Here is an 18,133-nt window from a genome sequence, read left to right as displayed (position 1 = left end):
GTTTCAATTGGAGCAATCAAGCCCCTTAACTTTCACCAAAAGTGAAATTTAACCCCATTTTTTAAATTTTCACCAAATTCATATATTAAAGTCACTTTAATATAATTTATCAAATATAAAATATTTTGTTTTAGGATTTTAATTTTTTTTATTTGTATTAAATATGGAGAATTGTTTTTTTTTTTGAATTTTATAGTATATAGACAATTTATTAGATATGTATGAATACTATATACTCCTATATTATAAACAATTTACTAAATATGTATGTAAAAGTGTTCTTCAATGATTAATAAACTATGTATAATTTCGTAAAGTTGCAATTAGTAATTTTTAGTATATAATAAATGGTTTAATACTAATATAAAATGTTTTTAATCAAAATTCTTGTGAAAATTTTAAAAATGGGGTTGAATTTCACTTTTGGTGGAAGTTAAGGGGCTTGATTGCTCCAATTGAAACTTATGGGGCCTCATTTCACAATTGAACAAAGTTACGGGGCTTAATTACCACTTTCGCGGTTATCTAACCGATTTTTAAGCTATAAATTTACTCAGTTACTAAGTTGTTCCTTTTTTTTTAAGCTGTTCCTTTTCACATGCTGTATTTTTTATATTTGGGATATTTTCTCGGGTACCCCTTAACGTTTTCATTTTCTAAGATGTACCGCTCTTTTCATGCAAAAAAAAAAACTTTGACGGTCAATAACTCTTGGCTACAAGTTCAGAATACGATAAAACTTTTTTTCAAATTCACCGTCTTTAAGAGGTCAATAACTCTTGGCTACATGAAGAGTAATGCAATATTTTCATAGATTGTGCCAAAAGTAGATTTAAAAAAATGACCCAAAACAGAGGAAGTATTTAAGATTCGCCTGGTTTTGTGACTTACAAGTCTCTTACCTAAGGAACGCCTTAACAAAGACTTATGCCCGTTCCACAGTTAATACTTGTTCTTCCGTTCTAGTCAATTGTTTTCGTTTATTGCTTATCGATGGACGCCATCTATAAAGGACCTTTCATATTTCCAATGATTTTATCCTTAATTGATTGATTTTGTATGATTAAAAATTCTAGACGCTTTAATAATGCCTAACTAACACAACCAACCAAAGTTTTGACGTTGATTTTTGACATTCATCTAATCATTCTGGTAGTGTACCTATCATCAAAATAAAGAAAAATATCCGCCATCTCTGTCCTAAAAATGACTGTCCGACCCTTAATTTTAACTCGGATTTAGAATCGTGTATGTACTCCGTATATGTTATACACAGTCTTGATGGTTTTATGCATTCGAGTTGATAAAATTTGTTTGTAAAATATCGTGGTTATTACGAAGTACAAATTATTCAATATCGCCCTGTCAGTCGATATCCCTGTCTGTACGATAGGCCGAAATATGTGACACAAAAATAATTGTAACACGTCTAGTTTGGTGTAATGGTGTTCATAACTCATTTCATTCCGATTATCGAATTTAAATTTAAACGTGAGTATAAAGTTTAAATATAAAGTGAGTCACTTTTCAATTACACAAATTCTTACTTAAGACGGGCACTATCCGTTTTAAGTTGTAGACGGATACCATTTTGTGAGACAAAATGCCCAAATAGAGGATAGTGGGAGGCACATGGGGGTGCCCCCACCTTATCCCCCTATTCGTTTTGTGAGTGTAACTACCCGTCTTAATATTCGACCCGTCTTAAGCAAGACCAACTCTTTCAATTATGGTCGAATAAGTCTAACGTGACAGACTAGGAAGTTGTCCCAGTTTGAAGACTTTGATTGGTTACGTGTTTGATAGGTTTGACCTATTATTATTATTATTATTATTATTATTATTATTATTATTATTTATGGTTGTTTAAGCATTCAAAATGCCAATTGGTTTTAATCCACCAATACTGATTTCTATGCAGTATTCCACGGGTCATTCATAATCAGCCTGTGAGACGGTTTCAAACTAAATTGCGTAAAAACGGATTACAATATTAATCTAATCTAATCTAAATAGTATAAAAGCTGAGTTTTTTTAAACTTTCTGATTGGTCGAGAGATTTTAGGAAAAATGGATTTGTTTTGTTAGTGGTGGACCCCATTTGAAAAAATAAATTAATTAATTTCATTTCTTTTCTTTTGTACGTTTTACAAATTTATAATTCTATTCACTAAATTTTACAAAACACTATACCAATGTTGCATTATTATATTAATAAAATTGTCATTTCAAATATACTTTATGCGCCCCGCACTTTAAATTTTAAGAAATTACTTTACAATACCTAACAAAAAATATACTTTTAATTTTGTACAAATTTAAGTCAACAAATAAAATTAACTTGCAAAAGAAAAATCGATTTTTGAATAGAAATAATATAATGTAATTTCAGATTATGTATAATATATATTTTACAATTTTTTAAGTAATTTTACTCTTCAATCTTTACAGAGTAATGTATTTTTTATATCTAACTTAGTGTATTTATGTACGTAATGTTTACTCTTTTCACGTTTCTTAGTAAAATTCATTGTTAAAAATACCGTGCATTTTCTTTGCACGGTATTAAAACTAGTTTAAAAGAAAAACAAATACTCTAAAAAAGCGGTTATAAGGAACTTATGCATGTTTTATTTGTGGATGGCCTTTTCTAAAATACATTCACATGTTTCAGTTGAGATTAAGTCATGTGTCATAAAATGACGTCTCGCCTCATATTCCACTAGTTTTTATATTTGTTACTATAAAATCTTAAAATCGTCATATCTAGTTGATGATATAATATGATATTAATTTCATTCGTAGAGATTGGAATGCCATGGCTCACCTATTACCACTTCATACTCGACGCGGTTTTGGGTTGGGACGGTTCCCGAGTGCATTGATCCTCTTGTTTTTAGGGACTCTTATAAGAAGTTTTTCCCTAAAAAAAAGCTAAAAAAATATCCTGCTAAAACCGTTACTACAATTAATTAATGGTTAACATAAAAAAGTGCATGCGAAATTACCATTACTATTTATTTTTTTTAAAACATATTACCATTAATGATACTAAGTGTCAAGTCGTAAACTCGTAATTAATGATGTATGAACTTTCAATACACTAGGTGTAACTGTAGCGTTTTCGGTAATTTTATACTTTGTACAGGAGATGACACAATATGGGACCCTGAACTTGTCGTAGATATGGCATGAATATTTTGACGGGATTCTGCTGTCCACTAGTATATAAGGAAAGCTCAGATATTTCTTTACAAAAAAAAACTCAATAATTTTTTTGCTTCAAAATTCAATTAAATTTAATTTAAGTTGTCATAAATATAATGAAAACATTAGTTATATTTTTGCTAAGTTTGTTAATCACAGTTCATGGGACAGCAGAAAAGCTACATGATGGATTTGCTATGCTTGGTGAGCTAGGCAATTTCGACACCAATGAAGACGATGAAATCGAAGCTTTTGAAATGCCATCGTCGAAAGGAAGAGTTATTGTGAATGTTGATAGCTTTGGTGCCATTGGAGATGGAATTTCTGATGATACTCAGGTATGTACTTCTGTACCTATTTGTTCGTTTTTGTTTCATCAGCACGTTTTTTGTTCTGTAAAACCGTCTTGCACAAGACTTTGTCGTTTTGTTTCTTAAATCTCAACATTGAATTAAAACATTGTTACTGTTAGGCCTTCTCGAAGCATGGGATTAGGCATGCTCTAAGCGAAAATCAAGACTTTGTCCGTTGTTTTGTTTTCTTAAATCTTAACATTGAATTAAAACATTGTTATTGTTAGGCCTTCTCGAAAGCATGTGATGAGGCATGCTCTAAGCGAAAATCAAGACTTTGTCTTTTTGTTTCTTAAATCTTAACATTGAATTAATACATTGTTACTGTTAGGCCTTCTCGAAAGCATGGGGTAAGGCATGCTCTAAGCGAAAATCAATACTTCTGGTTCCTAAAGGACGCCGTTATTTGGTCAATGCGACAATATTCAATGGTCCTTGTGTTGACAAGCTTATTGTCAAGGTACGTATGTCAATTAGTTTAGCTGGTATAAGCATCGAGTGACAATATTCATAAAATGTCTTTATGGGTTTTTGACTTTTTGCCTTTCTGGTTACAGATTGAAGGCACAATAGTAGCACCAGCTAAAATCAAGGAGTGGGACCCGACTTTGATTCGACTATGGTTATGTTTTAACAACTTGACCGGAGTTCTGTTCAAAGGTAACGGGGTTATTGACGGTTCAGGCAGTAACTGGTGGGCAGCATCCTGCAAAAGGAACAAGACCAATGTAAGTCCTATTGTAAGACGTAAACACATGTCGATACTTGTCACATCTTAATGTAGCGCGGTTTTACCAAAAAAAAAAAAAATTGTTTCAAATTTGTGGAGTCAAATTAAAGTCCGCTTTTCGAAGACTTGGAAATTGGAATATGACAGAATAAGGCAAAATAATTTTGTAAACATGTCGCGATGTCATAATCCTGTCATTAAGACTCGGAAAGACAGAAACTGATTGCATTTTACGCTAAGAAGCGGTTACTAACTAATTTCTTTGTTTTTCTGAATCGCCTTGATCGAACAGCCATGTACAAAAGCACCTACAGTAAGTACATCTCCATTTAACCGATTCTTTTGCGCTAATTACAGTTTCGGAACTGACAGAAAGTCTGATACATGATGCTGTTTCTGCAGTCATTAACGATAGATAATAGCTCAGCAATTTATGTCAGAGATCTAACAATCCGGAATAGCCAGCAGTTTCATTTTACTATTGCGCGTTCAGATACTGTCCGGGTGTCCAATATGCTAGTAACTGCTCCTGCAAACAGTCCTAATACTGACGGGATACATCTGTTGAACGCAACTAATGTTGTCCTTAAAAGATGCAGAATCGGAACAGGTATGTTTCCAAATACTCCGTTATATTTAACATTGGGTTAAGATGGAGTAAGAGCGAGACATGTTTACCTGCAGGAGACGACTGTATATCCATCATCGCTGGTTGTTCAAATATCAAGATGAAATCAATTCAATGTGGTCCTGGACACGGAATTAGGTACACTACTATTCTATCTACCAAAATGTTCCTATAAAAATTAGACTGTAATCATTCTGTATGACATTTGTAGCATTGGAAGTCTCGGAAAAGATAATGCTACTGATTTCGTAGAGAAAATTCACCTAAATGGCGCCTTCTTTAGGAATACAACAAACGGTGTAAGGATTAAGAGTTGGCAGGGAGGATCTGGTTATGCTAAGAAGATAAAGTTCGAAAATGTGATCATGCAAGATGTTAAAAACCCTGTTATCATTGATCAGTTCTACTGTGATTCTACCACTCCTTGCGCGAACCAGGTGAGTTTTATTCATTACTCCGCAGTCTGTACTTGTTTTCGCTGTCATTAAGTACCTTTGTCAGATATTTCTAACCGAGTCAGAGTGACATTACTCGTAAGTAACTCTTTAGCAACTGCTTCACTCTTCCTGACAACCTTTAGTGTCCTACTCTCCTATAAGACGGCCACAAGGGCGGTATTGATGTTGACTGGGTTCGAACCCAGGTCATGAGTACCACTGCTCATGACTTTACCAATTAAGCCAGTTGACATCTGCATAAAGCAGTCACACTAATATAACATGATGCCATGTCGTGATAATTTTTACGGAAATTTTCCCATGGTACCCTAATTTAACGATCGTTAAATGGAGGTTAAATTTTGATAATGTGTGATCGTTAAATGGAGGTTAAATTTTGATGATGTGACGATAAATTATTAGTAATTAAAAATTACGGAAATTTCTCATGGTACCCCTCAATTTTGTTAGGTTTCCCATGGTACCCATGCTTTTTTATTTCATATTTAATTTAGAAAAACCCATATATTAATATTTTTTAATTTTTAATTCGTTGTCACATCATCAAAACTTAACGTCCATTTAACGGCCGTTACATTAGGGGTAGCATAGGCACAAAAATGGAACCTCAAGGGTATCATAGGCAGATTTTTAAAAGCAGGGTGCCATGGGAAATCTGACAAAATTAAGGGGTACCATGAGAAATTTCCGTAATTTCTATTATAAAACCGTCTCATGTGAGAATTTGTATTCTGACAAAGGTTCTGTTTTTTCTGCTAAATTTGACAGACATCAGCAGTAGAAATAAGTGATATCAAATTCAAGAACATAATTGGATTCACCAAGAGTGATATAGCAATGAAGTTTGCTTGCAGTGACACAGTTCCATGCAAAAACATAGACCTGATCAACATTGCCTTACTCAGTAAAAATGGCACTGCTGATACATTCTGTAACTCAGCCACGGTGTCTGAGTATGGTGTCGTTGTTCCCCCGGCTTACTGTCTCCTCGATTCAGCCGGGTTTTGAGCCCTGATATTAAATATCGTTTTCAGTCGTGATTTTTGATTTGTTTGTTTATAAATATAGGGAAAGCATTGAAGAACAAATTTGATACATAAGAAATTATAGCTCATTTTTATGTACACAATTTTTTTAATGTGGTTAGACTCAGATATTTTATGTTCTATTCCCATTGTTTATTTGTTTAGTCAGCTTAGAAGTTTATAATTTGAAATTTTTTCCATAAACATAATTTTTTTTCGTGAATTTAGATCCGTTAGATTGTTACTGAATCCGATTCAGGCTGTTGAGAGTATTCATTGTTGGGATCATGGAGTAAGTTACAATGTTACATGAACACACTATTAGTCCAAAACGGTGCCTTCACAATTCACATCAAGTAGTTGCACAAGTCAGAGTTACAATTTAGATGTTAGCTAACTTAGCTAATAAAGTTATGAGAGGTGATACTAAATCTCGTCACCAAAACATTAGCTATACAAATGTGAAGTTACTTAGTCGTTAAAGTCGTATAAGGGAGTTTCACAAGTTTTTTTTTTTCGGTGTGAAAAGGAAACTACAAGGATAAATATGATGCTAACGAGATTTAACCCAATTTAAGAGTACCAACAACCAACCCCTAAAATAGAGCTCGCAAAATTGAGCATACTCGAATAATCCGACCCGACGTCCAAACGAATGACTCGAGCCCTGTATATAACCCGACTTGCCTGAGTACATAACTACATATGACCTGACCCAAATGTTTATTATTACAAATTAACCATTATCTCCAAAGAACTTAATAATTTTAGACTCGAAAATAACTCAATTCCGAAATGATTCAATTCAATTCATTTCTTTTCACAAACTCAAATGACTCGACTCCATGTTGAGTTTGATCCAATCCAAACTCAACCCGATTGACCCGTATGTCAATTCTACTGAAAACCACCTTAAACAAGTTTGCCCGCACAAACTTTGAGTAGGGAGTAAGAACAACACAACTAAACTCGAACACAATTAGACAAACATAAACTCACCCCAATAAAATTTGTACACAACGATCACAATTCACAAATTACAAAAATCAAAGAAGAACAAATACAGCAATCGTAAATCAAAGATTAATCCACCATTATCAAAATCTTCATCATTGTATATGAAACTTGATTTAATTATCAAATAATGAGTGGACCAGAGTTCAGATTCTTCTTATCTTGCGACATTAATCTTCCTGTTACTTTTCGAATTGAACGTTTAGAGGGTGCTTTACCTCCTCTCAATTCTCCTATTTCTGGTATTTTACTTTAATTTTTCTGTTTTTTGTTAAATTTTTTTGTTGGGTTTGTAGGTTTGATCTTTAATTGAACAAATTTCATAAGTGTAGTAATTAATTGCTAATTAATTACTGAATTAGTGAATTTCTTGTAAATATGCTTGATTATGAAAATATGATATTACCCAGATTCCCTAATTTATGTTAATTTGATTGTTATGGGTTTTAATGTTAAATTTGACCTAATTTTGAGTTGGGTTTGGTTGTTTTATGGTTTCTGCGAGGTTTATATGATAAAGTTTAGATCTTTAGGAATGTTTTCTCCATGGACAACAAGTAAATGCCAAGCTATGTAGTATACTCCCTCCGTCCCAATCGTTTGTTTACCTTTTTTTATTCGTTGTGATGAGTATTTTAATCAAAGGTAAACAAATGGTTGAAACGGGAGGAAGTAGTTGAGACTTAGTGTACCTATAGCTTATGTTGTTTTTAGCTACCCAGTTGCTGAAATTCTTGATTAAGCACCGGGCAAAACGTTGATGCCGCCTTGCTTCTCCGACTCACATTAGTTAAGTTCTTTAGCATTAAGGTTTCGACCTTTTAATCTTTGTTAGCGGTGTGGTGTTGACTGTTGAGTAGTCCCTCTGCCCCCTCCTGAATAGTTTCCATTTTCCTCTATCCCCGCCAATAGTTTATGTTTCCTTTGGATGTATGTTTGGTGTGGTGGAGAGTGGGTCTTGCACTCCCTGCTCCACTGCTTGGGCTTACACAGTGAGCATATCTACTTATCTAGAAGCTAGCGCATACTATTCGTGGGGACACAGTGAGTATCAAAATTAGAGGTTACACGAGACCAAGGGAGTTCATGCTGAATTTGTGTGATAGGTGTTCAGTATTACCAATGGGCATTGTTTATATGCTCCTAATGAAAGCCTTTGGTTTGCTGAAGCTCCTGCAGATGTTGGTTATGCAGCAGAGGAGAGGCGAGGAGAACTATATGCTGAATGTGCCTTGTTCATTGACGGTGCTCCTTTTGGACTCCCGATGAGGACCAGGTATAGTTCCTATATCATTTCTTATGCTGTTACTGTTGAGGCTATCTTTGGCCTGTTAGATATTAGTGGGTTAGATTCATTGAGCCTGAATGCTGTCCATTTTTGAGTCATTTTGTCTAGTAAGCTGTCCGCCTCATATTTTTAAACAATGAGAGTTTGATAATATGCAGAAGGCTCGTGTGTCTTTTTGACAAGATAAAAAAAATTTTGGTTAGTGTTTGCTTTGTGAATTAGTCGATTATGTACCCTATGATGGACTAAAAGAGAGGGTGATCTTTTGGCACGACCTATAGTCACATGCAACGGCATGCTTACCCTGGTCCATAATGAAAGTCTTCTGAGATTTTACAATGGCATATATATTTTACGGCATATTCTATCGGGGTGCATTTTCCTATGCTTGGTAATATGTTTGCTCTGTCATTAAGCTACTATGAGCTTAATCACAACCTGTCATGGCTGAGAGCCTGAGATTGCCAATATTCTTGTAGGCTGGAATCTGGGCAGTCATTTTGCTGGAGTGAGTTGATTACATTGAGCACCAAATACCGAGATCTCACTGCTCTCTCACAACTTGCTTTTACGGTAACCCATAGTTCACATTTTGTGCCTCTGTACTCCTTCGTTTGCATGCATTGGAAATATGGATGTTGAATTGGCATGCAAGGGGATTCATCACGTAAAAATCTTCATTTGAGTTGTCCTTGACGGTTGCTTTTCTCAAAATAGGTATGGGATGTTTCATGTGGGAAAGAGGAAGGACTGATTGGTGGAGCAACCATACCACTATTTAACAGCAAAAAACAACTTAGAACAGGAAAGCAGAAACTTAGACTGTGGCTAGGGAAAGAAGCTGATGGATCATTTCCTTCTTCTACTCCTGGAAAGGTGACCAAATGTTTTTAAATTCCATAATACAAAACGGTAGATCTGTAATAAGCTTCCAAAGTTCCAAGGTTCAGATTGTGATTGAATATCTAACCATCTTTTAGGTCCCCAGACTCGAGCGAGGGGAGTTAGAACGTCTCGAGAAGCTTATGAATAAATATGAAAGAGGACAAATTCCACGCGTAGATTGGCTTGATCGTCTAACATTTAAAGCAATGGAGAAAATTAAGGAACGCGAAAGTTGTGGGACTAGGAGTTCCCAGTTATATATTGTCGTTGATTTCTGCAGTTTCGAACATCAAGTTGTCTTCCAGGTACTTATTAAATCAGCCTTTAGTTGCGCCAGTTTACGGTTGATTAATATTTTGAAGTGGCTACTCCGTGTAAATTTCTATTCTTTTGATAATGCATTGTAGTCTTCGATAATTCTATCGAACTATCTTTATCTGTTAATTGTCCTTAATTTCTTGGGAACCCTTGATACGAAACTTCTAATGCTAAATTATCAAGGAGTTCAGTTTTACTATTGCATTTGTGCCACCATTAGTCTTGGATTTAGCTGCTTAGGAGTCAAATAGGCATATACTTTGATGGTGATGGCTATTGATTCAGTTCCTGCATATTTTAACAAGTTGTTGGCGTGGTTTATTTGTAATGCTGTGAATCTACTAGTAATGTGATTCATTTTCTTCTGATGTAGGAATCTGGCCCAAATGTTTTCTTACCATCTCCAATAGGCGCAAATGAACTTGTTACTGTGTGGGATCCAGAGGTGGGAAAGATAAATCCTTCAGAGCACAAGCAGATAAAGCTTAATAGGAGCTTTAGTCGTGGTATTATTGACCGGGAGTTGAAGCCAAGCTCGAATGAAAGGAAGTAAGATTGAGATCTAATGAATTCTGTGCAGTTTGTGTCTGGGCTGTTATAACGAATTAGCCCGTGGAAGTTGCGACTATCACCTATAAATGCAGAGTCAAATAGTTTGCCTGTGGGGTGCTATCCAGAAATTTTAATTGCAATCTTGTGTTAAATTTGCTTCATAGCATTTACTAACAAGCTTCACATGAACCTACCACATCTTGTTTATGCGTCTTATGTGTGTCACATGGAGTTCACCGTTATTGTCTGTAGTGTTATAAATCACGCCCTTCAAGATACTTAACTGTAAGCTATATCTCTATTTGTAGAGCAATACAGAGAATTCTGAAATACCCACCAACAAGGACCTTAAGCGGAGATGAAAAGCAGCTTTTGTGGAAATTCAGATTCTCTTTGATGTCAGAGAAAAAAGCGCTAACCAAGTTTCTCCGGTGTGTTGAATGGAGTGATGTTCAGGTGAATATTTTGGTGTTTTGTGCCTTCTGGTAGTCTTTTTGCCACTTTTCATGTACTGTATTGATGTGATCAATGCATTTTCAGGAAGCAAAGCAGGCAATTGAATTGATGGGTAAGTGGGTGATGGTTGATGTCTCTGATGCCCTGGAACTGTTGTCTCCTGTATTTGAAAGTGAAGAGGTCAGTATGTGACAGTAAATGATCTGTTCATAGTTTCGAAGTTATGGAACCAATACACTTGCAACCTGTGTTACTCAGACTTGTGTACGAGTTTTGGACAGGGTTAGATATTCGTGTCAAACTAAGCCCTCTTAGATATGCATCCTCTGCCTTAAACTGTGGATACAGCCATACAGCCGATACAGGTGTGAGGATATGTCTTCAAAAATCAATTTCTTTTATAAATTAAAAACATTTAGGGTTTTCTAAGTTATTTAGAGACATGTTTGAGGATGTCATACAAAATGGTTCATGCGATGTCGTTTTTCTGCTGCTCTTGGAGAAATGTTGGAATTATAACAGTAGGGCTATATCCTTATTTCCTACTTATATAGTTCTATCCTTGATGCTTTGTTTGGATAAAAAGGACATGAAAAGAAAGGGAGGGGAGGAAAATAAAGGGGGGTGATTTCCTTTGTTTGATTGACAAAATGTAGAGGGATTTGAAGCGGAGGGAATATAGATCCCTCCATTCCCCTCCTCCAAGGCAAATTAGAATCTCTCCAAACATTGGAAGGATTTGGAGGGTAAACTCACCTCGTCATTTATCTTCCCCACCCTTTCCTCCTCTTTTTGATCCGAATCCACCCTGGGTGTCACTCTGTCATGTCAAACTCGGGTACGCAACAAAATAAAATCTGGCCCCCTCCCCCAAGATGTAACACTCCTTTTTTTTTCTTTTCTTTTTTTAATTCTTTTTGCCCTAGCTGGCTTTTGTTTTTGCTTCTGAGAAAGGTGGACCTGGGGAAAACTAACATCTTTACAATAACTGTATATCTTGAGGTATAACATATAATTCCTTATTATTCTACAGGTTCGAGGCTATGCTGTGAGTGTTCTTGACAGAGCTGATGACGATGAGCTGCAATGCTACCTTCTTCAGCTAGTCCAGGCTCTCCGATTTGAGCGCTCAGATAGATCACGCCTTTCTCAGTTCCTCATGCAACGCTGTAATTTCTTTTATCCTCTTTGTGCTCCCATTCATACTTCTGGTGGAGTGACTATTTACTTATTGCTGCCACCTGTAAATGTTTGCAGCTTTAAGAAATATTGAACTGGCCAGTTTTCTCCGTTGGTATGTAGCTGTCGAACTTCATGATCCTGCATATGCGAAGCGCTTTTACTGTACTTACGAAATGTTGGAAGAGAATATGCTAAAGGTAAGAATTTATATGTTCATTTTCTCCCCTAATTCATGGAATAATGGATGATATATGGTGTCTTATTGTGGTTAAGGTATGTATATATGGCCTCGATTTAACACATCTCCTAAATGGTAGTGTTAGTTGTTTGCAACACAATTTGCAGATTTGTAATCTGTTCTCTTATGAGATGTATTATCCTCATTTGGCAGTCCATCGCTCATTTTGTCGTTGCATTGGTACATGTATGAAATGTCCGTATTCTCCTTTCCTACAGCCATTTGAAATTAGATAGATTTGATTTCCCTGTTGACAGGGATGTTAAGTCGTATAAATGAGTTGTAAACTGTATTTAGATAGGCTGAAAGAGTTATCCTGTGTTTGTTTTATGACGATCCCAGAGTTTAGAGATCGGTAGGTAATTTTTTGATAGTTACAAAAAAGGTTTCTTTTGACCGATAGGTAGAATTTTTTAAGTATTTTTCCTTTTTTGGCACTTGTTATCATAATTCTTTCTGTTGTCTGACTTAAGTTATACTGCCATCTACTTGGTGTTAGCTCTCAGCTTCCGAGACTGGAGGAGATGATGGATTTAAGTTGTGGCAAAGCTTGGTGCGTGAAACTGAACTGACAGCTCAGTTGTGCTCAATAATGAGGGATGTTAGTAATGTTCGTGGTGGAACACAGAAGAAAATGCAGAAGCTTCGGCAGCTTCTTTCGGGCCTTCTGAGTGAGCTTACCACTTTTGAGGAGGTATGCCACTATGCCTTATCTTAGTTACGTACTCCCTCCATCGTATTATGTTCCCCAATTTGATCTAGTTTCTTACACCAAACCATATGATCGAACATGTCAAATTTTTCATTATATCTCCATGTATATATGGAGAAACTACTGATCAGAGTTAACATCAGGTGATTATCAAAGTCAAATGAAGACTATAATATTGGGATGGTAGTAGTGTTATGTTGCTATTCCATTCCTGTTTTTGAAGGACCAATTAAATCTGTCGTTCCATGATGTTATGTTTGTATTTGTTATCTTCAGCCTATACGATGTCCTTTGGCGCCTAAAGTACTTATTACGGGAATCGTGCCAAATGAGTGTGGATTGTTTAAAAGTGCTTTGCATCCTTTACGTCTGACATTCCGAACTGCTAGTGGAGAAAACTGTAAAATAATATTTAAGAAAGGTGATGACATGAGGCAAGACCAACTGGTGCGTTATTTTTCTCTTGTTCATTCATAAACCTTTAGGCTAGTGTGAAACGTAAATCTTGTAACCACGATTTCTTGCCTCTCTAATATTGTGATTGTTTTTTTTCTATATCTTCTAAAGATTGCTTCTGCTCTTTTATAGGTAATTCAAATGGTTTCTCTCATGGATCGGCTGCTTAAACTGGAGAATCTTGACCTTCACTTAACCCCATACAGAGTTCTAGCAACTGGCCAAGAAGAAGGCATGATGGAATTTATACCATCACGTTCTTTAGCTCAGGTATTTTAGAGCTGACTTTCAAGTTTCCTTCATGTGCCATAACCACTGTTTCTTTGGCTTTTGCCTTTTGACCTGAACGAAAACTTGTATGAGATGATCTCACGTGTTAGACCAATCCATTAGGACCACTCCAGTAGTGGCAAAGAACTGGAGGGTCCAGTTCAGATCAACCGCCCAGATTATTTTCAAGGCCTAATCAATTGTACATTATTATGTCCATTTAAAAAATCTGCACTTCATTTCCTCCCTTACAATTAGCCATGGCTGCACCAAACTAATAGCACAACCATTATTCCCGACTTGCACTAGCGGTTTCTCTCTATATGATCATAAACCAAAACCCCCCATTTTCAAAGCACCCACTGCCTCAACCTTGATCGCCATTGGTTCAATAATCGCAGTCCAGAATATCTAAGGTCGCCGACGGTATAATAATTTGCGGTCGAAGTAAATAAGCTTTCCGGCAAAGCTAAGTTCAGTCGTCGTCGAAGTTTGGACCAACTTTTTAGAATCAAAAACAGAAAAATTGGTAAGATGGTGGACAGATGGGTCAGCGAGGAAACAATTGTAGCCATCCATCTTTATTGTACACGTTTCATTGGATCACCAAAGGAACTGGTCTCTCCAGTCATTACAACAACTGGAGTGAATCCTTACTCAATCCACTAATCATATAATTAGATGAGGAGTACATAAGAATATGGGTTGGTCTCACATGTGAGACCATCTAACACAAGGCTCACTGTTTGACCTCAATTAATGACAGTGGTGTCTTTTCTTGATTGAGATATCTGGTTTTAGTGATATGTGAACTGACAACCATCAGTCTGCGCACGTGTTTGCCGTTCCTGTCAACGGTGTCTGTCATAGTCCTCTTACCTTATGTACCATTCTTTTCCTTTGCTTCATAGGGTTGCGAGGTTCCTTGGTAGAATACTAGGGTGTTATGCATTTTGTATCTAACAGTGAAGTAGTGAACTAAAGCGTCATTCTCGTTAATTTCCAGGTTCTCTCAGAATATCGAACCATCATTGGTTTTCTACAGAAGTTCCATCCCGATGAGAATGGACCATTTGGAATAACTGCGACTTGTCTTGAAACTTTTATTAAGAGCTGTGCTGGTTATTCGGTTATCACATATATTTTGGGTGTAGGAGATAGGTAAATTCTCACACTGTTTCCTACCCTAAGCTTTGCTTAGTAATTACTTAATCCATTTCTATTTTATATCTCTATGATGCTTTGATTACTTTAATGTTTCTTTTCATTGTGTTACGTAGGCATCTAGACAATCTTCTCCTTAGGGATGATGGCCGACTCTTTCACGTTGATTTTGGGTTCATATTGGGCCGAGATCCTAAACCGTTTCCTCCACCAATGAAACTCTGCAAAGAAATGGTTGAGGCCATGGGCGGAGCTGAAAGGTATTGTAACTATTCTCTGTATTTGTTTTTGGTTCTCGCATCCTAACTTGTGCCAAAGTAAATGCTGACCATCTTTTGGTGTTGGTTTGGTTTTGGGCAATATATGTCAAATAACTTGAATGCTTTCCTTCTTCCTGCAGTCCATACTATACAAGATTTAAGTCATATTGCTGTGAAGCATACAATATTCTTCGCAAATCCAGTAATCTAATCTTGAATTTGTTCCATCTGATGGCGGGCTCTAACATTCCTGACATTGCGTCTGATCCTGAAAAGGGTATTTTAAAGGTGAGATCTATATTACGCCCCCTATTTTTATTACCTGAGCACCTGACTGTATATACGGACTAATTATTACTGCCTACATCCCATCATATTTCCTCTTTTGGCTTTGACAATCAACCATGATCATTAAAAAAAAAAAATTAACCATTCTTTTGACATTATAAAGGGGATGTTCCACGAACGAAACAATGGCAAATTGAATCGCCGTCTGCCAGGTCTAGTATTGAATGAATACTATCTGTAGTTTCATCCATAAAAGACTGGTTCGTCATCACGACCTCAACTCGATATAGCGTCATAGCCTAATTTCTGTCATTGCACCATAAATGCGGCTGGTACTGCCTCCAAATGCGGTTGTGCTACACTCAAACGCTTATAACGAGGTCATGATTTGGTATTGCAGACCAGATATAATACAATGCTTGTGATGGGGTGTCATGACTCAAGTCTAATACCATGATCTTATTCTCCATGTAATTTCAAACTAGATTATCACAATTTATGTTTTAATTTTTCTAGCTACAAGAGAAGTTTCGGTTGGACCTGGACGATGAAGCCAGCATACATTTCTTTCAAGATCTCATTAATGACAGTGTTAGTGCTTTGTTCCCACAAATGGTGGAGACGATACATAGATGGGCCCAATACTGGCGTTGATCCATATTCTAACTCGGGTACTAAATTGACATCTATTATTATTATCAGGTATGACGCCTTCGGCAATCAGCCTCATTTATGCTAAATTGCTAACTGCCTCCAATTCTCACTAGCCTTTCTCGTCATTTCTTAGGATCACATCGTGTATAATATTATCTGTTGGATCTGCTACGAAAGTCTTTTTTAAGCGCACTCAGGTATTTCCTCTAATTCTCTCATAAAGAATATAAACGGTAAACAAATGATTGGGACGGAGGGACTATTAATTACTTGGCATCTCTTTTACCCTTGTTTTAGTCATCAATTAACCATGCTAACTACTACGCGCTTCTTTTTTTTTTTTTTTTTTTTTCAGATTGAAAAGAAAGTGTTTTGCTGTACTGGTTTCTGGCCCGAGTTGTATATATTCTATTAAAAGAATTAAGAAACTTGGTCGGTTCATGGAATTCTCAAGACTCAAGAGTCAGGTGTAAAGAAGCTTCTTCGGCTTTGGCTAAGCTCCTGATTAATATATTGTGAAACTAAGAAACCGAAAGGCAAGATGTATAATGTAAATAGTTTTTCACAAGGGCTTGTTGTTTGACTTGTTTCAGCAATTGTACAGTTTATAATTAAGAATTGAGACATGGTATGGACGGTTTCTTTCAGATCTTCCTCGATCTTCTCTTCACATAAACCGAAATATTAGATTCGCTCTTAGAACTTTAGCTTGCTAATCTGAAATATAAAGAAGAGACGGTGTGGCAAGTTCGAGGAAGGATTGAAGGATGTTCCTCTTTAGCTGTCATACGCGATTGCTGTTTGTTGATCAGACAATAATATTTCATCCATGTGATGCAAACTTTGAACCCATTTTAGTCAACCCATTAAATGGATCTTTCTAAATTTGATAATTCTCATTTTAAATGGACTAATCGGTTTGAAGCCTTCAGGTGGTCTTATATAACCATTTTTATTTAAAATGTGATTATTTAAACTGTCACATTTAATTGTAAATGTGTCATATATGGTCCGAAGACTTCAGACAAAAATGACCGTTTGAAGGCATACCTTCCGATTCTAAATTATCAATAATTGATTCTGATGGGGCATATTCTGCACCGCTGACCAAGTCAACATATTGAACGAGGTCAAAGATATCCACAGCAAGTCAACGACTTAGACCGCCTAGCCGATCGACCCGGCACCGCTAGCCAGCAGGGGTATCGGCATGGCAACCCGCCAAAATGGGCACATATCCGCGTACTCACATCCAAGACCCTCGGCCGGCCCGCCGTAGGTCCATCTACCGAGGGTAGAACGGTCTTTCCACCGATCGCCCACTTGGCCACTTGTCACTACGTGACAAAAGGTGAAAGCACATATATACTCCTCAACCTTCATTGAGGAAAGGATCCCACAACTTAACCTAAATACACTATTCATCCTGTAATATCTCCTCATCTCTCTACAATACATACCTAGCCAAGCAACACAACTTAATCCTTTGAGTTTATCGACTTGAGCGTCGGAGTGAGTACGCTTGGCACAAAGCCAAGCCCCGCCGTTCATTGTTGCAGAGAGGCCGAGAGAACGATAAGGACAAGAAGAATCCAACCAAAGACATTACTCTACAAGCCACGGGTGGTAACGATACTTGCTCTGGAATTACACCCGGAACAATTGGCGCCGTCTGTGGGGAGCGACACTAGAAGCTAGTCACATTCATTCCCAAAAAAAAAAAAACCAACAAGAACCCACCCAAAAAGCTAAGAAAATGTCGAAACAACAAGATGCGATCAGAATCGACGAAACCGCATTTTACCAAGATGATACTTTCAACAATTCTCGAGTCATACGACCCGCCACCGTGTGTAATCCAACCGGAGTTCGGGATGCCACCAATACCCGACACGCGCCCGATAACCAGGTCACCATCATGGGACGTATGGTTGACATAGCAAAGCCGAAAATGCTCCCGGACCTAATTAGTAATACGCCCGCTCACACTTTGTC

At 36.7% G+C, this 18,133-nt stretch overlaps 2 protein-coding genes across 2 annotated transcripts; both read left to right on the top strand.

Moving 5' to 3' along the window:
• Positions 1-3,218: 3,218 nt before the first annotated feature.
• Positions 3,219-6,542, top strand: LOC141644289 (polygalacturonase ADPG2-like). Its single transcript, XM_074453783.1, has 8 exons — positions 3,219-3,545; positions 3,892-4,020; positions 4,118-4,288; positions 4,583-4,603; positions 4,693-4,900; positions 4,975-5,056; positions 5,130-5,355; positions 6,145-6,542. The coding sequence occupies exons 1-8, from the start codon at positions 3,324-3,326 to the stop codon at positions 6,382-6,384; spliced, it is 1,299 nt and encodes a 432-aa protein (XP_074309884.1). The 5' UTR covers positions 3,219-3,323; the 3' UTR covers positions 6,385-6,542.
• Positions 6,543-7,351: 809 nt separating this feature from the next.
• LOC141644282 (phosphatidylinositol 3-kinase, root isoform) lies at positions 7,352-16,787 on the top strand. The gene is made up of 20 exons (XM_074453774.1): positions 7,352-7,657; positions 8,586-8,691; positions 9,183-9,276; positions 9,421-9,579; positions 9,684-9,893; positions 10,280-10,455; positions 10,767-10,914; positions 10,999-11,094; positions 11,948-12,083; positions 12,172-12,293; positions 12,834-13,028; positions 13,323-13,493; positions 13,635-13,772; positions 14,779-14,933; positions 15,053-15,196; positions 15,337-15,484; positions 16,001-16,186; positions 16,272-16,335; positions 16,494-16,537; positions 16,593-16,787. Exons 1-17 carry the CDS (start codon positions 7,546-7,548, stop codon positions 16,136-16,138), a joined length of 2,448 nt encoding a protein of 815 aa, XP_074309875.1. The 5' UTR covers positions 7,352-7,545; the 3' UTR covers positions 16,139-16,186; positions 16,272-16,335; positions 16,494-16,537; positions 16,593-16,787.
• Positions 16,788-18,133: the final 1,346 nt, after the last annotated feature.

Source organism: Silene latifolia, chromosome 2 (assembly GCF_048544455.1).
Source record: "Silene latifolia isolate original U9 population chromosome 2, ASM4854445v1, whole genome shotgun sequence".
In the NCBI taxonomy this organism is placed as follows: domain Eukaryota; kingdom Viridiplantae; phylum Streptophyta; class Magnoliopsida; order Caryophyllales; family Caryophyllaceae; genus Silene; species Silene latifolia.
The sequence above is the reverse complement of the archived record's forward strand: the minus strand, read 5'-3'. Positions and strand labels throughout refer to the sequence as shown.